The 24,434-nt window shown below is 39.9% G+C and overlaps 1 protein-coding gene across 1 annotated transcript in view; it reads right to left on the bottom strand.

Moving 5' to 3' along the window:
* The window catches only part of Phex (phosphate regulating endopeptidase homolog X-linked), a 209,149-nt gene that overhangs the window by 66,582 nt on the left and 118,133 nt on the right, over positions 1-24,434 (bottom strand). The window contains exon 13 of the mRNA XM_005358817.3: positions 7,826-7,903. Within this exon, the coding sequence (XP_005358874.1) occupies positions 7,826-7,903 (78 nt within the window). The remainder of the gene's footprint in view (positions 1-7,825; positions 7,904-24,434) is intronic.

Here is a 24,434-nt window from a genome sequence, read left to right as displayed (position 1 = left end):
ATATTCAACAGAGAGAGAGAGAGAGAGAGAGAGAGAGAGAGAGAGAGAGCGCAACAAAGAGGAGGAGAAGGTAAGAATTGGTACTTGTGTGGAAGCAGTAACCGAGTCCTAATGCACCCTTCTTGGTACAATACTATATAGCTGCTAAAACAACGTTGATAAACATTTATGGGAGACAGTGACAACACAGAAGATTAACTGTTAAGGAAAGTAAAAACTTATGTGCTGACATGAATGACAGCTGTAGAGAAATGGAAGAAATAACATCGCTAACAGAAGTATTATGTTGAAGTACAACATTGTGGGTGCTTTTTGTTCCTTTCCTCTGTCTCCAAAATGTTCTGCCCTCTGATACTTTGATAACTTAATACCTTTCAAAAACCATATTTATGAGAAAAACTTGAAGTCCAACAACAATTTGGAAAGTTTTGTTTCTTGTACCGACAGAAGCAAAAATGAATATGCACATATACTCTTAACAATTTTTAAAGCTCTACAAGGGACAGATCGGGTCAAACACCGCTTGTTCGTTCAATTACTAAAAGAAATCTAGGTCAAGTTGATAATGACTTTCAATAAATTCCATTTTGACCTTTCAATTGAGTAACCTTTGTGGAGATAGTTTGGGTTCTCATGTCATTTTGTTGGAACAGCTGCTCGGATTACAAAATTCATGGATCCTAGATTTCTTTTTTTGGAGATGCTACCCTAAAGTACCAATTGCCACAGATGAAGTGGAAGAATAAAGTTATCACTGCCTTCCTCTCCTCTATTCAACTTAGGTGAAGGATGTACAAAGCAGATATAACAAGGAAATGTGTTCAGCTTCTTTGTAGAAGAAGTAAAGCTATGTTTATAAGATACTGCATATGCCAAGAGCAGTAGAGAGCTCCTATTTAACTCAAATCTTTTTTAAGGATGCTCAGAGACATACCCAAATACCTGTAACATTTTATGTTAGGTACCCAAAGAAATTTCTATATGCTTAATGAAATCCACAATTTGAATTTCCATTTTCCCTTATTTAAATAATAGAGCAATATACAAGAGACATGCGCTTAGATGAACGAGAGGTCGTGCACACACGCATACACACACAGTGAGAATTTGCATATCTATACACATATATATACAGGGTCTGCTCAAAATGTTTAACCATCCACACATGTAAAATACCACAGAAATTCCCCACAAGTAGCGATGTAATGGTGACCAAGAGCCTCGATCAACACACCATAACCATATGCCCTACCTCTATGCTAAGGTGAGAGAATGGTACTCAAGCCTGCTCTGGCCAGTAGAACACTCCAGATGGAATCTAGTATATGAGAGATAAGGTGAGGAGAAGAGGGGAGGGGAGGAGAGGGGAGGAAAAGGGAAGGAAGAGAAGAGGAACAGAGTGGAGGGGAGAAAAAAGGAGAGGAGAGGCAAGACAAGACGAGACTAGACGAGACAGAGGAGAAGACACCCTAACTAGAGCAGACAAAAGCCTGAAGTTCTTAATTTCCAGTTTACTTCAACTTTCTTTTTTCCCCCACCTCCCAACCTATTTCCTCTGACTGACACACCCAGTGTAAGTTTTTTGATCTTTTCAAAACTAATAAAAGCCCACTTTCCAGTCTATTTCCATTAAGCATCAATGACGTAGAATGTATATTTTATATAGCTAATTTGAACACTGACACTCACTTCCCCTCACGCCGAACCACCAAGCTTTCCTGCATACTGATATCATTTCAAATTAATAGTAGTTCATTTCTTACAGCTTTTAACAAAGACTACAGAAAAACAGTTTTTCAGAAATGCATTGCACAGTATCTCCATTTACCGTATCATTCTCAGAGGGAAATAATATTCTCTGGTTCTGTTTCACATTTGCCTCTCGATTCTTTTCATTTCTTCTTAGCTCCATACGAGCTCAACCATAGTTTGCACCCTTTCTCCCTGACCTCCATCTGACCCATCTCCTAATCGCTCTTCTCTTCCCTTTTGTGCCTGATGAATCATATCTTTATGTGGGTCAAACTGAGCAAGCTGCTTTTCATTTCCAACAACCTCTTACACTCAGAGCTCACACTACTGTAAACTGCTCATAGGCTCTCTAGTAGTCCTTATCTACGTGTTTATTAAAATTGAAAACATAGCACCATTGTGTATTCATGAGAGTTCAGTCATTTTTCTATTAACCTCCGTGGCAAGGTTTACAATCGCATCATGCCTTAGCATCTTTTCTGGTTGGGCTTTATTCGTTTTTCTCTATCAGTTTCTGAACACAAATGGGTTTTTACTTTGTGTATTTTGACTTTTTTTCACGTTGGCTTTTTTAAACTTTTTGAAATGCTTAGGTATAATTTCAATCTATTCTGGCAATAAGTCAGATGAAAACCATTTCTTCACAATAGTGCTTTAAAAGCTTGGTACCTGGTGGCTGCAATTGAGCCCCTGGAGAAATGTATCCTGTTTGATATCTGTTTTATTTTCACAAAAGATACTGCATTCTGTGAAGCCTGAAGTCTGGGACTCTCAATTTGGACAGCAGCAGACTGCCAACAAAACCTGATCAACTAAGTATTTCAAGCAAGCTCTGGATGCTACCTGATTGGATTATGGCTTGGGACAGTTCCATCTATATAGCCTTTTAAATCAATTTTAGGGACCTGGATACTGCATGCATTAATTCATCATGACTTTGGCTTTTTCAGACCAGAAAAAACCACCACTGTCATAAGTACAAATTGAAGATATCATTGCTAATGCTTATGTTTGTGTTTATGTGCCAGTGCAGGCTTTGAACATGTTATTTGATCCTTATGACAATCCTGTATGGGAAAGATTACTATCATTCATTTTGCAGGTAATGAAATTGAGGCACAGGAAGATACATAATCTGCTTCGGGTCCCACAGTAGTAATAAAAAGCATGCGAATTTCACTTTAAGCATTCCTGGGTTCATGCTCATAAACATTACCCTCCTGTATCCTGATTTAGGATACTCACCAACCGCACAGAATTGTGCAGGTAAGTAACCAGGATCTCCTTCTAGAGTACTTTGTACCCCAGAGATGGTATTCTTAGTGGCAGCAGTTCTCATTTTGACCCACAGAAATATCTTTTCAAAATGTTAGGCATATGGGTGTTTGGCCTACATGTATGTATGTGCACCTTGTGTGTGCTCATGCCAAAGGAAGCCAGAAGAGCATGTCAAATCTCTTGGAATTGAGCAACAGAATTTTGTGAGCCACCACATGGGTGAGGGACTAGAAACCAATCCTCTGAAAGAGCAGCCAGTGTCCTTAACCACCAAGCCATCTTTCCAGCCCCCATAACATTACTTTTTATAGGGATCCTACTATGTGTCAGACATTGAGCTACGTAGGTGCTTTTAAATTCATACAATCTCATCTTCTCAGATCCTTCCCATCAAAGCTCAGGGAAGCCCATGAAAGAAGAGGCGGAAAGAGTATAAGATGGGGCAAAGAGCACCAAAAGAACAAGGACCTCTAAATCAACATCATCAGTGAAGGGGTACTAGCCCACTCACGTGGCTTGGCAGGCTTTGCCTTTCTCTCCCATTCCCTCTACCTTCCTAAAACCCATTAGACTACATTCCTAAAGCTAGCCACCAAAGTCTGTTCCCTTGTTTGGCCACTTCTTCCTCCTGAGGCTGACTACCAATGTCCAGCAATCAGAAGGCCCTTTGGCTCACCTAATTAACATTTCCAATTAAAATTAAACACCTCATCCTAACACAGAGTTTACAAACTGCCATTTGTCTGTGTGCCACATCTGTCTCCTCTATCCAGAGGTAGTCCTTTGTACCTCTGGGACAAATGCCCCTTCCCTTTCTTCCTCATCTCCTATTTGCTTTGCCACTGCACCCCAGCCCATCCTAACAGAGACCTCCCCTTCTCCTCTTAAAAATTACACCTGCACGGTCATCTGCTGCTATTTTGCTGCCTGAGCCAGAAAGCAGCCACTGTAACTTTTCTTCCACACTTAATAAAGGATCTCACTGTGAAAACAGGTTGTAGTCTGTGCCTAATCCGGAGCCTGGGAGGAAGCCCCCAGAGTTCAGGAGGGGGTCTCTTTCAAACAAAGCTCCTGCAAACTCACAGAGACTGAAGAAGAGGCATAGGGCCCACACAGACCTGCACCAGGCCCCATGTGCTCATATTAAAGCTTCCAGTTTAGTGTTTTTGTGTGATTCCTGAGTGTGTGGATGAGTGGGTCTCATAATTGTGCCTTCTCTTGGGTTCTTTTACTTCTGTTAATTTATCTTGTCCAACTCTGATGTAATAGTTTTATCTTATCTTTTAAAAATTAAGGAATAAAAACATATATCTCAATAAAAATGATTAAAAAAATAAATAAACAAACTTCTGGGGGTTAAAAAAATGAAGTAATGAACGAACGAAAACTTACCAACTAGAGTAAACTGCAGAACTGTCATTTATACCTGCTGGGACCGGGGAGATCAGGTTTCTCTAATGGAGAGACACTGGGTATATCAATCTCTTCAGGGTAGATCCCATTCTCAAGAGTAGTTGACCAAGATATAATGGACACCACAGGTTTTTTGTGTCTGTGCTTTTATTTGGTTATAATTTTGTGTATTTAGTTTTGGGTTTGGCCCTTTTTTTTCTTTATGGGTGCTGTTTTATTGTTTTCTTGGTTTTTGGAGTGTATTGGGTTCCTGTTTGGTTTTTTTTTGTTTGTTTTTTTTTGAGAAAGAACTTAAAGTTGGATGGGAGGGAGATGGTATGGACAGACTTGGGAGAGGGGAAGAATATGATCACAATGTATTTAAATTTAAAAATTACATACATTAAAGAAATACCCAAATAGTCTAGGGGAACATAAGTAAAGTCCGTACAAGTTTAAATGATGTTAACCTCTAGACAATATTCTGTTCATCCACCCTCAATAAATACCCCCCCACCGAGTCTCCCAAATGGACTCCTCTATTCTACCAGCACAGCTTCCTGATCAGATAGATGTCCCTGAGATCCCCTTTGATCTGTCCTGTCACCTGGTTACCCTGTCCTCTTAAGAGACAAGCCCCGCCCACTCTCCCCCTTCCTCTGAGGCAAGTGGATCTTCTGCCTCTTCCTCCAGCCAGTGCTTTCTCTAGCTTCCCATCCCTCCTCTGAAGAGATGGCTGCTGCCTCTCTCTCTCTCTCTCCCTCTCCCTCTTCCCATTCCCTTCTATAACCCACTAAATAAACTCTATACCCAAACTCTCTCTGCATGACATTTCTGTTTGTCTCTCACCTGCCTCGGTCTCCCACCTGCCAAGGGGACCTGCCACGGCCTTGGGTCACCCACCCCCCCCACAGGCCTCTGGTCCACCATGGTCTCCCACCTGCTGCTGCCAGGCTTGAGACACCCACTGCTTTAGAGAATAACACCCTTCTTTGACTGAAGTCAGTGCTTTCTGATCCCCTACTGTAGCCCTGGATCCAATACTCTATGTGGGCACTGAAAAGATCACCCAAATTCTTTCACTCCTCACATCCTTTGCTCCAAGATCCTCATAATTCATTGACTTCATAGGATCAGGAAAGACAGGGATAACAACATAGTGTACATTTGAGTGCCAAGTATTTCAACATTTCATTATCATAATAATAAAATGTTCAGAATTGGAACTGGAGAGATGGCTCAGTGGTTAAGAGCACTGGCTGTTCTTCCAGAGAACCTGGGTTCAATTCCCAACACCCACATGGCAGCTCACAACTGTAACTCCAGTTCTAGGGGATCTGACACCGTCATATAGACATATATGCAGGCAAAACACCAATGCACATAAAAATGAAAATAAAGTTTTAAAAAATGTTCAGAACCATTAAAACAGCATAGAAGATAAACTGTTCAGTAAGATGTTAGCACAACTATTTTCTTCTGGAGCAGTATCATCAATTTTGGGGAGGCCAGATTTTGAAGACAAATATAGAAAGACTCACCGCCCCCCCCCAATGAAGGCACAATGTTTTTATTACCTAGAAAATAATTTAGAATCATGAACACCAATAATATTGCATCAGGCTGTTTCAATGCATTCTATTGTGGTGATTTGAAAGAAAATGGTCACCAAAGGAAGTGGCATTATTATTAGAAGGTTTGACCTTTTTGGAGTAGGTGTTGGAGGAAGTGTGTCACTATGGGGGCAGGCTTTGAGGTCTCAGTGTGACAACCAGTAAGTCTCCTGCTCCTGCAAGATATAAGACACTCAGCTATTTCTCCAGCACCATGCCTGCCTGTATGTGGTCATGCTCCCCACCATGATTGACTGAGCATCTGAACTGTAAGCAAGCCACCACAATTAAATGCTTTCATTATAAGAGTCACCATGGTCATGGTGTCTCTTCACAGCAATAAAAAGCCTAACTAAGACATCTATTATCTTCAGATCACTGAGATCTTTCAAAAGTTCTCCAAATATTTATATATTACAAAAATTTTTAATGAGAAGTAAGCATTTATTTCCATGTTTCTCAAATTAAGCTGGGTGAGTATTTTTATAACTTCTACACTTACTTTCATTTTTGACATGCAATAAGTGGTATGAAATACTCGTTCTTTTAATGCTATTTTAACTATTGACATCTAATGGATACAAACAGAATGTGAGGTGACTTTCTTCCACACTAGCTCTGAGATATGACAAATGCTATTTCCTTCTGAACATGAAGTTAATATCAAACCTGTTCAAAAGCATCAGATCACACCTAGGGGAAAATGTGAGTAGAAAGTGTTCAATTTAATCAGCACAAGTAACACCTTCTTGATGACTGAAATAAAGAAACTTTTAAATTCAGGCTTCATCTCACATGTAAAGAGTCTTATAAAATTCTGATAATCAATCACAAAGCTAGCACTATTTACAGATAGGCCAAATCCCAAACCACAGGCTTAGCAAAAAACTAGACCTATGAGCCATAGTTATGAAAAGTATTTCAAAACTACTGTTTAAAGGAAGTCCAGTGCTAGAGCTAGAGAGATGGCTCAGGGGTTAAGAACACTAAGCTGCTCTTCTAGACAACCTGGGTTTGATTCTCAACACCACATTGGGTGGCTCATAACCATCTGTAACTCCAGTTCTAGGAGATACAATGCCCTCTTCTGGTCTCTGTGGCCAGACACATATGCAGACGAAACACCCATACACATAAAATACATATATTTTTAAAAAAAACAAGAAATGTCAGTGAATTGTGAAAGCAGGGCTTTTCTGTGAAGGAGAAAAGGTGTTCTGAACTATTTATTGGAACAGAAATAGCAGTAGTCATCATTAGAAAGGGCTGTAATGAAAAATATGGATCTCAAAACACTAGAATAAAAAAGAATTATTACCATTCCTCATCAGTAACTTATTGCCAATATACAGTCCAATGCACAATAAATTATAGTAATACATATATGCACTTAATTTGCCAAACCAGTCATAAAGTTTAATGAAGTTAACTCTCAACAGGCAGATTTATGTCTATCCATTTAATATGGATGAAGAAAATAAAAAATATTTAGCAACAAATGTGACGCATTCACCATTAGAACACGTCCACTAATTGTAAGACACTCAATTTGGTGAATTATTTCCATTTGCTTTACGATGTCCACTCAGCTCTCTGACACTTCCTGTATTTGGAATCTGCACTAAATCTTGAGATAGGCCTGGCAAACTCAGGCTCATATATAGCCAAGGAATTAATCAAAAGTTGGTACTTTCTGGCACCACCAGGTTTAATTGCTTGGACTTGGGTTAGTTAATAGGCACAAGGCCAGTAAAACCTGCCAAGAAAAATACAGTAAATTTAGCACTTACTGCCTTGAGGTCTTCATTAACATGAGTATCATTCATTATAAATTCTGGATAGCCAACTTTTGCCAAAACAGCTCTTGCCTATAAAAAGAAAAATGAGAGATATGATGTCAGAGTTTCCTCACTTAAATCATCAATAATCACTGATTATAGGGCTTCAGACATCATCTGAAAACTCCATTGACTGAATGTCTTCTATATGCAAGTCACTGTAAATGATAAAACAAAAGACTTACCTCCCATCCTCAATGTCCTGCAAATGCAGCGAGTATAGCACAGACAATACAAGACCGTGAGCATAGCTGACAAACGCGAATGTCTGAAATACATTTTCAAAATCTATAGCAAGAAAACAAGTTCTTTAAAGAACCTGAGCTGGGTGGTGGTGGCTCACGCCTTTAATCCCAGCACTCGGGAGGCAGGGGCAGGCGGATCTCTGTGAGTTCGAGGCCAGCCTGGTCTACAAAGCAAGTTCCAGGAGAGGCTCTAAAGCTACAGAGAAACCCTGCCTCAATTCCCCCCAAAAAGAACCTAAAATTTTGTTTCTCATATATACATGTGTAGCAGGTATGTAAAAGGGAATATTTCAACATCACTAATCATAAGGGAAATGTAAATTGAAACCACAATGAAATATTATTCCAACGTGGTTAGCTGGCAATTATAAAGAAGGGTTGGTAGGGATCTGAAGAACTAAAGAATACTTACCTGCCACTGTGGAAAACAGACTGACTGCTCAAAAACTAAAACCGGTCTTACTGTGAGATCCAGCAATTCCTCTACTGGGTGAAGCCATAGATAATAGGTACCCCTCTCTCCAAATGAAATCAGTATATCAAAGAGCCATCTGGGCTCCCATGATCATAGCAGCACTATGTGTAGCAGCCAAGAAACAAAGATGACCTACTGATTGATGTGTGTAGACAAAGCGTAGTGTAGGCAAACACATACAACAATGGGATAATATTCAGCTACAACAGGGTGATAAAATCGGGGATCATTGTGGTAACTGAGATAACCTAGACCCAGAAACACAAGAACCACGGAAAGAATAGAGGAGCACGTGGTAAAGCAGAGCTGTGAAATGACCTGGGGCTGCAATGCTCAGAAGCCCACGCTGATCCACAGGGTCAGTTGAGTGTGTCGATTTTTCATGTTTTCACCACCCAAAGTGATAAATACATAAGGTATTGTATATGCCGATGAATTTCTATTAACCATTTTACAATGTATACTGATGTCAAAACATCCTGGTGTAATTCATGAATATGTACAAAGTGATCCTATAATACATTAATATGAAAAACAGGTAGATAGGAAATTCATGGATTATTCATGGAAACTCCCACTGCCATGCTAACAAGTCTTTTTATTGTTGTTGTGGTTTTTCAGATAAGTGAGGGTTAAATATTTCCAAGGGGAGTGAAAAGGGATGAGTCATGCATCAGGATGATGATCCTTGCAGCTCTGTGAGTGATGGCCAGAACACCAGAAAGATCAGAGGCAGGGGGTCCAGAATAATTTAAGACACATCACATCATAGTCATCCGCTTGATCGACAGAGGTACTAATGATGACCTTCTTTGTTTTGCAGCATGCAGGGAATAGATAAAGGGAAAATCAGTGTGAGCGCCAGTCTAGAGCAACAACGGGCAAACTGTGGCCTAAGGACCAATTTCAGGCCGCTTCTACCTGTTTTCATAAAGGAAATTATGCTGGAACACAGCCATACTCATTCATTTACCTATTATCTATAACTGCATCTGTGCTGCAGCTTCTGAGCTGAGTCACTGAAACAAAAACTCTGGGGCCCACAAAGTCCCAAATATTTGAGCTAGGCCTTTGGAAGAAAGCTTGCCAGCCCTTGTTCTAGAGACAATTTGCAGCTTCCTGTGAAGCCCTCCCCACCATGTTATTCAGTTTCAGAAGTTAATTCTCCTTCTCCCAGCAGTCATTAGTTACTGTAGATTTTTGTCTAGGGGCAGAACAATTCTTTTCCCTTCCACGTTAACATGTCCACTGATAATACCATAGTTCTGGTCTTGTTCCTACAGCCATTTATAGAGTCTTATCTTCTCTAATTGCCAGCACCAGAAAATCTAAAGGCCCATGTATAATCACAGCTCATTCTGGGCTGTTGATCTCCCTTCTGTCATTCGGAGCGCTCCCTCCTTACAGGCAACTCTCAGCCAATGATTGACTGTGGCGGGATCATGAGAGCCCAGCATCTTCACTTCAGTTCAGAACAAGCTCAAAGGTATAATTTACACTAGCAGGTTGCTCACAGGATCAGACTGCTTCCACACTGGCTTCTGAAATCACATCCTCCCCTCAGCTCTTTCCCATCTTGGTCTAGTTTCTCCCATTCTGCTGCTGCTTTCGCCTGCAAGTATTTGCTAAATGAATAATGTAAATGTGAATCTGTATTTCCAGGTCTACCTTCGGATGAGCCAATAACAGACCCAGCCAGCTGATGTAGGAGGGTCATCTGTCTATGTGTTACTTTCATTGGTTAATAAAGAAACTGCCTTGGCCTTTGATAGGACAGCAGCTTAGATAGGCAGAGTAGACAGAACACAATGTTGGGAAGAAGGGAAGTGAGTCAGAAGCCATGACTCTCCGACCTGAGACAGATGTAGGCTAGAATCTTTCCCTGTAAGCCACCACCTCATGGTGCTACACAGATTATTAGATATGGGTTAGTCAAAATGTGAGAGTTAGCCAAGAAGAGGCTGAAACTAATGGGACAGGCAGTGTTTAAATGAATGCAGTTTCCATGTAATTATTTTGGGTAAAGCTAGCCGGTGGCCAGGAGCTGGGTGGTGGGAAGTGGCCAGCAGCTCCTTCTACAGGTAGCTCTGACCCATTAGCGGTATCCCAACAAAGCCTCAATGCAAAACCACTGACCTCCTACACTGCTCTGGCTAATGACATTTCTTCTCTCGTCCCTTCCAAATGACCGCATTCAAGAAATAAATAGAGATAGAATGTCTCCCTTATCTTTTTTTAGATAGAAGAAATATTAAATATCATCAGAAACTTCCAACTCAAGATTTAGGATTTTAGAAGTGCCGCAGGACACAGCTCTAATGGGTTTTGCTGTGCCAGGGACTAGCATAGAGAACAGATCAAATTCTGCCTTCAAAAGCCTGCGAACTACACTAAAAGCTTAATATGATAACAGGACATCACAATTCTCCCAAGACCACAAAACAATATGTCACATGTCTATAGGCTTCCTCTTTCTGAAACTACTTCCTTTCCTAGTTGTAGCTAATTTTTCAGTATAACTTAGTGGCTTGTCACAAGTCACATGCATCATTTTAACAAAGAACTGTAGGTGGTTCCTTTCAGCACAAACACACACCCAAAAATCTGCACGATGAGCTGAGTCATGCACAACTGTTTGCAGAACACTGGCTTTCCCAATGTGCACCAGTGAATTCTGTACTCTTTTTCCAGACTGTACACTCTGGGAGCTCACCGAACTACAGTTTCACAGCATACATTAGCTCCTGTACTGTATATGTATAGTACTGAATCCTTTCTTGTTTATTTAGCATCACCACAACTTGAAGAAAATCAGAAGCAAAATGCAAGGAATCTAGATTTCCCAACCAGGGACACACAAATAAAATCAGGTAATGATTCTAATAGCAGATCTGTAGAATGTTCTTTTTGGCCAAAAATGTATACGAACTTTTGTATTCTGGGTCTAATATTCCTTCTTCAAGAGTTGGTGGCTAAGTCCCCACGATCCCAACCCATCCCATTTTTCCCTGAGAAGCTTCAGAACTGCATTGTTGAAAACCCTACTGGGCCTGACTTTAAATCAGACTGTCAACAAGAATACTCATAGGGCCTTAGAAAGCTGAAGAGATGGAGATATCATCTATTCACTGAGGCAGCATTAGTGGGGCCCATGTCTATCTGTGGACAGTAGGTACAACATGCTGCCACCAACTTCCAAGCATTCTCCTGGGAAGACCCTGTGCAGAACACTGTAGAGGCAACAGTGGCCACTGGCAGACTTGGCCTTTACTTCCTAGCCCTGCAATGGCTTCATAACCCTCTAATCACTCATGTTAAACATTTTTCCTGTTTGATGCACTTAGAAGTGTGTCTGCATTCCTGCATACAGACTAAGGCAAATAGAGACACATCACTTCCCAGCATATTCAGGATGAGAGAAGTAACGCACCAAATAGTTGGTTGGTTTGTTGAAGGGAAAGGTATTAGCAAAGCACGTTTGAAGTCAATTATCCCACTGGTTACAATGACAAGAGGAAAAAAGCAAGTCACCATATAAACACTGAGGAAATAACGGGATGAATGCTTAACAGATGGCATATTAGATCCAGTGAGAAACAATTTGCAGGCTATTTGAGGCTGATAAAAAAAAAACTCAAGGGTTTTCTATAACTAGTTATTTCCATCCATTATTCCATGCACACATCTGGAGAGAAACTGCATTTGACAGCTGGTCGTCCCTCCCCTGTGGAAGAGACACAAGCCGATGATCATCTTCACTACTTCTTTATCTGTAGACAACTATTTCTCTTCTTAAGTCAAAACCGCCTAGTGTATAATACACATTGATCTATTCTACTGCCATTCTCTTATTATAGAGTCCAGTTCTGCTCAGGATGACAATAGAACAAACCAAAAATACATAGATTCTTGTACAGGTTCCGTAACAGATTTGGCTGCAGGAAAAGATTTGGGTCAATAGCATATAGATTAAAATGTTTTATGCATTTCTGAGCATCTATTTTAAAAAAGAATAGACTCAGCAGGGACACGCTGCCTGCCTTTAGTCCAGAGCTTCCCAACTTCAGCAGTACTGACATCAGGGCAAAATACCTCTTATGAGAGTTTGTCCTCTAGGCTATTGGGAATTTAGTAGCATCATTGCCTTGAACAAACTAAATGCCAGTCGCAATCCCCACATAAGCTGTGACAACCAAAATTGTAGAGGCATCAGATTCCTGTGCAGGGGGTGACAAAGCACCCTCAGTTAAGATCCTCTGGGATGCTGAGCTTGCTTTCAAGCACATGGCAGCAAACCAGATAAAGTCTACATGTCAAGCATGGCAGGATGAAAAGCAGATAGCAGGTGACAGCCTCAAAAAACGTATAATAAAATGTGCGACTGATACCAACCTAATATTTAGCTTCAAATGGATACATTTAGCATGCCTGAAAGTTGTTGGCTTGGATATCTCCCCTTTTCCCCTCTACAGTTTGAAGAATTCCATGCCATGTTTCCCATTATCAGTAGTGGAAGCTAATCCTACACACTTCCCCTTTCATCAGGTACAGTTTGAGAAAGAGGATAGTTGTCTCTCAAGGTGCTGTCTGTCAGAATTCAGTATGGTATTATATGTAATACCGTTCTCAGATCCCTTGGTCCAGTGAACATAATGAAAATGTGCTTGTATATGTTAGTTGTAGACTACACTCCAAGGACCCAGCATTTTGGAGCATCTTTCAGGGGAGTTTAAGATATTCCTGAACCAAACACCTGAAATCTCCTGTACAACAGTGTCACTCTTTTTAATCATAGGTTTCAAGGAGCCATACTTGTGGTGAGGGAGAAATCAATGAGAGAAAATGGTATCCGAAGAAAAGCTGTGGCCTATGAACTTCCTGAACCATGACAGATTTCCCTAGTAAAGGCAAAGTCTGTATACTTGCTAGAAGAAATCAGGCTATTCAGTCCTGCCTCCAAGCCAGAAGATTCTTTTAAGGGTTACTACAAGCATACCTCTGAAAAGAAAGACAAGGCATATTACAAAATCTAACTCTAGAAAAGAAAGGTAAGGTAGAAAACAAAATGTCATGGCTTTTCTGTCATTTGTGGTTCTTATATTTTATACAGACACACTAACTTATGCACGTATGGGACATGAAAGTAGAAACAAACCAGTATAGGGGAAAGAAGGGAACTAATGGGATAGGCACAGTGAAGGTGAGAAACACAGTCAAAGTATGAGTATGCTACAGCATCCTTATGAAATATATTGACAGTCACAGTGAATTTATATCAATTAAAAATTAAGGTTGTCAGCCGGGCGGTGGTGGCGCACGCCTTTAATCCCAGCACTTGGGAGGCAGAGGCAGGCGGATCTCTGTGAGTTCGAGACCAGCCTTGTCTACAGAGCTAGTTCCAGGACAGGCTCCAAAACCACAGAGAAACCCTGTCTCGAAAAACCAAAAAAAAAAAAAAATTAAGGTTGTCATTAGCTTTAACCATCTTGGCTCCCACGTTCTCACTCCTTCCCTTCCCCAGTACTCCCAACAACTGTTAGGCCCCGTGTGTACATAGTCCTCGTTCTCCTAACATACCCACATTAGCCTTACTTTAGCTCCAGAGTCATCTCACCCTTCCTTCCTCATCAATCAAAACTCTTATTTCTTCAAAACACTAACCCATTAGCTATTATTGGGGCTTCAAAGCAATTTGTAATACAATGTGAGTGACTAATAGCAACCTAATACATTTACCCCGAGAAACAGCTGTATTGAAAAGGGTAGTTGATTAGCCAAATGGATGAATCCAATCTTAAGGGAAGTTTTGTTCGTGGAGAAAACTTTCTTGCTATTAAGAATCAAATTAAATCTACAGCCTATTCAACTTAATCACCATTGTGTTCCAAAATGGAATGCAATGTCAAGCACACAGCGAGTGACCAATGTTCAATAAATGCTGATTCATATTATGAGTAATTTATTTAAGAAATTCACTTTGACCAATGTCATCAACAATATCAGAAAATAAAAAAGGTTATATTTAACTTTTAAACAGGAAATAGCTAACATTTGATCAAGAATACCATTCAGTGTTCCTCACATCAAGGCATACTTTCATATTAACTAACATCATCACAGGAGAAGAAGATGAAGGAGCTTTGTAAGAGACTAGAGAGCCTTCTAGAAAATAAAGTGAAACACGAATCCACTGCAGTTCATTCCTTGTGACAAAAAAAACCATAATTTTCATATATGGTAATCATCCCTCATCCATGACTTGACTTTCCATTACATGCCATTACATCAACTGGTGTCCAAAATATTAGTATAAAATACCAGAAATAAGAAACTCATACTATTTAGAGCAGATATTGTTCTGAGTGGTATGATTTAAAAAAAAACTTGCATTGTCATACTTAGATATTGCAAGTATGTCAAACCTGGCATACATTGTCACACCAGGGATACAAAAGATCCCTTTGCCCACTCTTCATCCCTTACATTTGTTTTGTTTGGTTACTTTATCATGGTGAGGAGCCTCACTAACAAATTGTGTGGGAGAGTGAGGTACGTGTACACATGTGTGTATGCAGTTTAGCTACTAAGTTTGGTTTTGCTCTTTGCTATGACCACCATGTACATGCACCAAGTCTTAATTGCTTAGAATTTTGTTCCTTGCACTAAAATCTTAGGGCTACCACTTTAAAATTTACAAGTACTTTCTATGGAGACAACAGGGAGTTCATAAAGGGAAGATTATTACTTTAAGGTAGAGAAAATGGCTATCACAAATGAACTCAGAAAACCAATGAACATGGAAAATGTAATACATAACATGATTTAAAACTCTCAAGTCCCCCCTACCTCCCCAGAATTTTCCCCAAGGCGCACTACAACTTGATAATGCTGGAGGGAAGAACATAACCAAATATAATTCTGCTCTATCTGGCTGAGAGCTCTGTAATTGCATATAATTTTGACACACGTGACCAAACTGATTTAAAGACTGGTCAGCTTGACTGTCTTGCTCCCGAATTTGCAAAGCCACTTAGCTTTAAGCTGATCTATGGAAAGCGAGATGGTAAGGTCATTTGTTCTAATCCCTCCAGACTCAGCTATGGAGGAAAGTCACATACATTCTCAAATGTCTTGCATGCCTTCCATCAAAGGGATCACTTTAATCACTTAATTAAACAGTTCTGTGTTTACTCTACATGGTTAAGTCTTTTCACATATTTTTGTCTTTTCTATTAATTTAACTAACATAAGAAAAAATGGAACAACTGCTCACTGCCCTTTCACAAACAATTTCTAAAGCAACTTTCTTAAGCTTGCAGTAGCTTTGAAAACTTCAATCAGCCTTAACTATGCCAAGACCTCATTTTCTCTGATGAGTTCTGTAATAACTATTAAGCATCAATCAAAATTCTGAGCTGTAAACACCTGGAAGTTTAGGAAACTGTGCAAGAATTACACTGTCCTTCAAGACAAAGGCCGTTTCTACAATGCTAGACAGATGATTGGCTCAAATACATATCTTGGCTGGAAATCTTGCCCTGTACAGAACTAATAGTATTGATGAAAATTAGCCTGGGGACCAGCTTTAATATCCTTCAGTGGTTATCATGATCCCACAAATAATAACAATGTAGTAATCTAACAAATCAAATTTTATCCTCTTGATAAGAATGACACTGATTTATTATAAGTCTTCAAAGGCTGTAATTCTGAGAATTGCTTTTGGGTGCGGTTCACAAGCTAATGCATTGTGCCAAGGTGAAAGAGAACCAAACATCACCAGGAATCATAGGTCTTTTCAACTACAAACCATAGTCCTGGATCTACATGAACCAGAAGACAGGAATGATCAAATTTCAGGTTATCCATCTTTAACCCTGCATGGGTAATGCTACATATAGTTGATACTTATTGTCTACTACTTTCTAATATGGGTATGTTCTAGGAAGACAAGTTCCAAATTACAAATGAGTACCAGGACTAAAACTATGAACTCCATGTTATCTTGGAAGGGAGTAGTTTCTCCAACTTGAAAAAAAACTACTCAGGCTCAAATAATTCAAAATTTAGCCAAATTGCAACTCAGTACTTCCGTGGTATCTCTCTGGTGCATTCTGGGCATATATGTGAGTCCTGTACCCCAACAGAGTTAAAGACATTTGGGTTTTCTAAGTGGTTGGTTATATTAGTGAATGGTAGTGAATACCCAAGTAATTAATTCACAAAGGAACACATGTTGCCTTCTCCTGGGAGTTGGGGCAATATTACTTTAAAGAGAGAGACAACACTCATTTATTTCTTTTAAAATTAAATAAAACAGTTGCCACAAAACATAGCCTTTGAATCCATGTTTTTGTTCATTTTAAATTCATTCATGGACTTTTATAACTAGACCAGCTGTGATACCTGTTCACATGAATATCCTGAATCTCCATGAGGACAAACTTCACGTGTCCAGACAGAGCCAAAATAGTATAAACCAAGGGCCAAGAAAATCCTATATAATAGTTAGGTTTTACACCAAAGTCAATTATGTTTCCCTCTGCCTCACACACAGGTTCTACATCAGGGGTCAGCAAACTATAGTCTGCAGGCCCAAAGCAGCCTATCACTTGGTTTTGTGAAGATGGGGTTTGTTAGACTATGCTACTGCGGAAAGGGGTTATTTTGAGCTGAAGGCATCTAGAAATCAAGGGAAGCAAGAAGAAGCTTTCTGATTCTCGTTATCTACTTAAAAGCAGAGCTTTCCAAAACAACTCAACTGTCACAAATCCTCCCTCCCTTTAAGAAACGCAGCTTCCTATTGTCAAGGAGAAGGGAGATTCCCCATCTTCTGACATGAGAAGTTGATGCCAGAATGACAGCATGCAACAGAACTTAATACAGTAAACCTTACCTTCTGTTAGGTTCTCCCAAATATTTCTTAGTCATCTTCCATTTGTTAACCCACCCTCATTCTCACGTATATGTGCATGTATGTGTGCATACAAACACACACACTCACACACACACACACACACACACACACACATTGTCAAAGCCAGAACCTGGAAACAACCTAAATGCCCCTCGACTGAAGAATGGATAAGGAAAATGTGTTACATTTACACAATGGAGTAGTACACAGCAGAAAAAAAAATAATGACATCTTGAATTTTGCTGGCAAATGGATAGAGCTAGAAAACATCATTTTGAGTGAGGTAACCCGATACAGAAAGACAATTATCACATGTACTTATTCATAAGTGGTTTTTAAACATAGAGAAAAGAAAACCAGCCCACAAGTCACAATCCCAAAGAACCTAGACAACAATGAGGACACTAAGAGAGACATACATAGATCTAATCTACATGGAAAGTAGAAAATGACAAGATCTCCTGAGTAAATTGGGAGCATGGGGACCTTGGGAGAGGGTTGAAGAGGAGGGAGGTAGGGAAAGGAGAAAAATGTAGAGCTCAATAAAAATTTAAAAAATGAAATGAAATAAAATAAAGGTAACATATATATCCGCATCAAAAAATAAACACACACACACACAAACATACACACACGGGGTAGGGGATGATCCAGCCTAAGACCTTAGACATGATAAGCAAATGCTGTACAGCTGACCTACACTTTTACCCCTTCCTTCTCATTCATAACATATGAAAACTCCAAATTCTAATCATTTTCTGGACTACACTGCTTATCCATATTCTAATCAGCATTACAGTCAGTAGAATTCACAGATCCCCTCCACCAAATGCTAAACCAAAGAGGGTAGAGGAGGAAAAGTTTTTTTCTCCCTGGCAACAGCCCACTCTTCTGCATATGGCCTGTGGCCACTTGCAAGCTACAAAAGTAAGTTGAGTAGGTGTTGCAGAGACCATATGGTCTACACAAGCTTCAAACATTTACTATTTGGCTCTTTACAGAAAAAGTTTTGCCAACCACTCTTGCACATAAAAGGTTACTAAATTTCCAAAACCTGGTAGCAAAGATAGCAATATAAGATGTGAAATTTATTTTTTCAGAGCTTCAATTATTTGATAATAATTATTTCAGTAATTATATAATTTACTACAATAATTATTCCTGATTTATTGAGGTAAACATCTGAGGTAAACATTTAAAACAGAGACAATATACAAATATTAAGCAAAAATGGGGGAAAATGTCATGAAGAAACATCCATGCATTTGGAGGAAGAAGGGAAAAACAAACAATTAAAAAGCATCTTCAAATGTCAAGATCCAAAGAGCTCAGAAATGCACCTGCAAGACCGAGGCCCTAATATTAAGCATAGCTCCAAGAAATTTTATCAGCTACTTAATCCCCCTCCAATCATTAAATTAACTATTTAAACAGGAGGCAAGTTGGAGATTAACTTAAATAAACACATCCCCTTCTCTCATCAGCAGCTCAGTGGAATGGAGATTGACTCCATTCTTTCTGGGAAGGTTTAGCTCTGATAGGGGTAATGCTTTACTGCTTAGAAATTTCTGGGACCACCTAGATGTCTCAGTGGGTTAAGGTACTTCACTTGTCACTCGAGTATAATGACCTGAATTCAGTCTCCAGAACCCACAGTGGAACAAGAAAACCAGCTCCTGAACACAACGCATACACACACACACACACACACACACACATACACACAAATAAAAATAGTAAAAACCTTCTAAAAATTTTTTTTGATAAGGCAGGGGAGAGCAAATGAAATAATGTTGGTGAATTATGAAATTAGACAAAGGTAGCTTGGTTTGTTGGTGCATAGCTATGATCTCAGGACTCAGGAAATTAAGGCAGGAAGATCTCAATTTTGAGATCAATACCTAAAGCAAGAGCCTGTCTCATAACATTCAAGCAAATAAGTATGAAATACCATGCAATTTTTAAAAAAATATTTTCAAGATTATAATAAAATTACATTTTTAGAATTTTATTTATTTATCTATTTGCTTATTTATTTATTTACATATCTATCTTTGGGTGTTTTTTTTTTTCGACACAGGGTTTGTGTGTATTTCTGGCTGTCCTGGAACTCACTCTGTAGACCAGGCCGGCCTTGAACTCACAGAGATCCACCTGCCTCTGCCTCCCTGAATGCTGGGAATAAAGGCGTGCGCCACTGCCACCGGGCTATAAAATTACATTCCCACCCCCTAGAAATTCTCCTAAGTACCTGCTTTCAAATTTATGACCTCGTGTGTGTGTGTGTGTGTGTGTATACACTACAACTCATATTCTTTTTTATTTTATTTTATTTCATCTTACGTTCCATTCACAGTTCTCCCCCCCAACATCTCCTCCCGTCCCCCCACCTCCCCAGCCCATCTCCCATCATCCTTTCCTCCCAACCAGTAAGGGCTCCCATGGGAAGTCAACAAAGTCTGACATATTAAGTCTGGGCAAGACCAAGATCTCCTTGCATCAAGGCTGAGCATGGCATCCCACCATAGGGAATGGGCTCCAACAAGCTAGCTCATGCACCAGGGCTAGATCCTGTTCTTGCCACCAGCCCACAAATCACAATCCCAAAGAACCTAGACAACAATGAGGACCAGGTGTCTCATAGATAGCCAAAGCTTCACCACTGTCTCCCACATATGGAGGGCCGAGTTCGGTCCCATATAATATGTGTTCTTAAATACATATGTAGAACTCTTTAAAAATAAAGGGATGAGTTCATTTTCTTTAATGATGTGATCCTTGGTAGACTGACCACACACCAAGGCAGGCACAATACCTAACTAGCTGGCCAACACAAACTGGGCTCAACGAGGAAAGAAGAAAAGGAGAAAGGGAAGAAGAAGGAAAAGGAGAAGGAGAAGGAGACAGGAGAAAGAAGTAATCTAGAAATTGAGTCAGCCGGGATGGGAGGTTGGAGACTGTGATAAAGAAAGCAGCTGGGAGAGTTAAAATGTTCAAAAGACATTGTATGAAATTCTCAAAGAATTAATAAAACGTTGCAAAATAGCATTTAAAAATAAACTAAGAGATATCATCCAGCCAGTGTCCATGCATTGCTTATTCTTTCACAATGGTACATCCTTTAGAGCTTCAGAAAAGTTGGTCTTTGGGGGAATGTTATCAGCATCCCTTGGGAGTTTCCTAACAATACAAATTCAAAGACCCAGACTAGCAGCAGCAAACCAGAACTCCCCAGACATTTACATTCTAATAAATGGCACCACAGCGCAGTGTTGGGGAATCTTGCTCTGCTGCCATTCCAGGTCGTTTGTGAGGGCCACCCTGTCCATTTAATAATCTTCAACTGCAGCCCTGACAGCTTACCACTACATACCTATGACACTCCCCCAAAAGATGGTGAGCAAAATTATCCTCAGGCATTTCCAAAAGTCCACTGAAGCTCTGAGAGCTCTCAGATTGGAGATGGTAGTGTATAGCTAACTTTTACAAGCTGTCTACTCTGGACTCCAACACTTGCCAAGGCTTCAGGGCTTCTGCCCAGAAGCCAGGACTCTACTCTACCGTTCCTAACGGGGAGACTTGTCTGTCCCTTCAGTGTTCTGGAGGGGTTCCTTAGTAACCTCCACTGTTACGCTACTATGAATACTTTATGGAGACAGTGCTACCATCCTTCCCCTCAGGAGTTTTTGAATATACCTCAGACATTTGCAATTCAGCCCAGTTTCTGGACACCACCACTTAAATCCTAGAATGATAAAGGGCCAACAATCAACAATCAAAAAGTCAGGGCACAAACAGGTCTCAGAGACGTTTCGACTAAAACTTCAAACAACTTTTCTCTAAGTAATTTGGCAAAATCCATTTTAAGTTCTTTCAGGCATCTAAAACACCACACTAATACAATTACAGTTCACTGAAAAATTAGCATGCAATCTAGTTTGAAAGCTAAAATCAGTCATAGTGGGGTAATATTCCATTTAATTATAAAGATTAATTCAACCTTCATTTATTTGTGCATGTGTTTGGTCTTTCCATTTTTCACAGAACACCCAAGATTCAAATGCCATCTGGTAGAATTGCTGCATGGCGTCAGTAGCATCTATTAGAGTTGCAGATTTCATCTCAAAGTAAAATTGATGGACAAAGGGAAAGTAAAAAGGGAGGAGTGGAGGTAATAGAAGTTGAATTTTAAAACCAAGATATTCCACCAATCTGATGTGACTCTATCCCTTTCTCTCCTTTTACCCCCTACCATGTTACCTATACAAACTCTTCTTTGTTTTTGAGTTTTCAGTTCTTTTTTTTAATTTATTAGATTTAAAAAAAAATACCAATCCAAATTTCCACTCCCTCTCCTCCTCCCATTCCCTCCACACACCCTTCTACCCCACCCCCATCTAATCCTAAAAGAGGGTAAGGCACACTGCTTTGCGGAAGGTCCAAGGCCCTCCCTACTACATCTAGGCTGAGCAAGGTATCCATCCAAAGAGAATAGGATCCCAAAAAGCCAGTACATGCAACTCTTAGAGCCATTATCTTCTACAAACTCTTCTTAATCACAAGTTGTCGTAGCATCCTTTTTGAAACAGGTGAGGATTCGAGCAACATTGCAAGCCATACTGAGAATTATATAAATCATGTCCACTGTGGTTTGCAAAATACATGTTATGCCTTCCACATGGTAAGACTGATCACTTTTTTTCATAATTTCATTCAATTCATTTCAAGTTATCTCTTGCTGAGTGGCCACTTAAGATAAAAACAATCCTTGCAAGCTAGGAAATACTTTACTTGTTTTTTGAGTGAGTGACAGTGGGTACAAAGTACACAATGTGAAGGAAAAGAATCGAATTTTCTCTAATACACAAGCATAACTGTGTTAGTGATCTAAAGAATTTCTAGAACCTATACGACTCACCTAGGCAGCCTTCCAGGTAGTAAAAATAAGAACTATCCTGGCCCCTATCTCCAGATATTAATTTCCATTGTCCTTGAATGTCCCCAAAGGTCCAGATTCTTCTGTATTTGACACTAAACAGTCTCTATATAATTCATTTATGTGATGTATAGCAAGAACAGAGATGGATTAATTAAGCTATATACTTAGGAAGTTTGTGATGGAGTGGTCGCATGTGGAGAATGAAAAATTAAATTAAATAGAAGAATAGAGTACAGTTATAAGAGAAGGGTCTTGTGAAAACATCTGCAAAGAAGTCTGAGAGCCAAAGAGAAATAATAGAAGTAACATTGTAAAAAAAAAATTAAAAAAGGAAAAAGAAGTAACATTGTATTATTTTTTAAATGTTTTGTCTATTTGTGTGTGTATGTGTTCATGTATGTTTATGATACCTATGTGCAGGTGCCTGCAGAGGCCAGAAGAGGATGTCAGATGCTCTGCAGCTGGAGCCACTCGGTGTGTGTATTGGGAACTAAACCCAAGTCCTCTGGAAGAGAAGCAAGCACTCCTAAATACTGATCATCTCCTAATTTTGTTATTCTCATAATAACAAAAGTAATATTCTTCCCTGATGCCTTACTATGGTGGCTTGAATAAGATGATCCCCTTAGGTTCATGTTTGAATGCTTGGTCCTCATTGGTGAAACTGCTTGAGAAAGACAATGAGGTGTGGCCTTGTTGGAGGAAGTTTCAAAAGACTCCTGTCATTCCCAGTATGGAAGGCAGGCAGGCAGGCACAGTGCCTGCCCCCTCCTTCTGCTTCCTACTTTCTCACTATCTGATTAAGATGTGACTTCACTCTGCTATTCCTGCCACCGGGGCTTTGCTCAACCATTATGGACTCTAACTCTGAAACTGTAATCTCAATTAAACTCTTTAAAAACTTGCCTTGGTCACAGAGTTTTGTCATAGCAACAGAAAAGAAAGTAATACACCTACCATGTACCAGACAGTATGCTGAATTTCCCTTCATCACTGAATCTAAATCCTACCTATGATCCGCAAGGCACTAGCATATCATATTACGTCACAGCTGATAAGAGAACATTCATAAAGGGGAAAACACACCCAAGTCACACAGAGACCAAAGCAGCTTCGCAACCAAATTGATTTACTTTTAATCTGACTTCAAAGTCTATATTCTTCTGATATCCACTATGCTTAAGGGATGGAGAACAATTTTCTATTATATAAATTTTACTAATTTGTATAAACCCAAATGAAGTGAATCATATATAAGGCCTAGACAATCTCTGCATCAGTACCCATATTCAGCATGCCAAGACAAATATGCTCAGCTACAAGACTGCTAAAAACCTGATTCAAGAAATCCCCCAGGATATTAACCTTCATCAGATGATGAAAGGAGACAGAGACAGAGACCCACATTGGAGCACCAGACTGAAATCCCAAGGTCCAAATCAGAAGCAGAAGGAGAGAGAGCACAAGCAAGAAACTCAGGACCGTGAGGGGTGCACCCACAAACTGAGACAATGGGGATGTTCTATCAGGAACTCACCAAGGCCAACTGGCCTGGGTCTAAAAAAGCCTGGGATAAAACCGGACTTGCTAAACATAGCAGACAATGAGGACTATTGAGAACTCAAGAACAATGGCAATGGGTTTTTGATCCTACTGCATGTGCTGGCTTTGTGGGAGCCTAGGCAGTTTGGAAGCTCACCTAACTAGACCTGGATGGAGGTGGGCAGTCCTTGGACTTCCTACAGGGCAGGGAACCCTGACTGCTCTTCGGGCTGATGAAAGAGGGGGACTTGATTGGGGAAGGGGGAGGGAAATGGGAGGCGGTGGTGGGGAGGAGGCAGAAATCATTAATAAATAAATAAATTTATAAAAAAAAAGAAATCCCCCAGGAATAGCCAGAATATGTACATACATCCAGACATTTTGATGAAGCTAAATTGACACTTATCACTGTGGGTGAATCCTCAACCACAGAATACTTCTAA

Source organism: Microtus ochrogaster, chromosome X (genome assembly GCF_000317375.1).
Source record: "Microtus ochrogaster isolate Prairie Vole_2 chromosome X, MicOch1.0, whole genome shotgun sequence".
Lineage (NCBI taxonomy): Eukaryota > Metazoa > Chordata > Mammalia > Rodentia > Cricetidae > Microtus > Microtus ochrogaster.
Note: the sequence above shows the minus strand (reverse complement) of the source record. Positions and strands in the feature narration are given on the sequence as shown.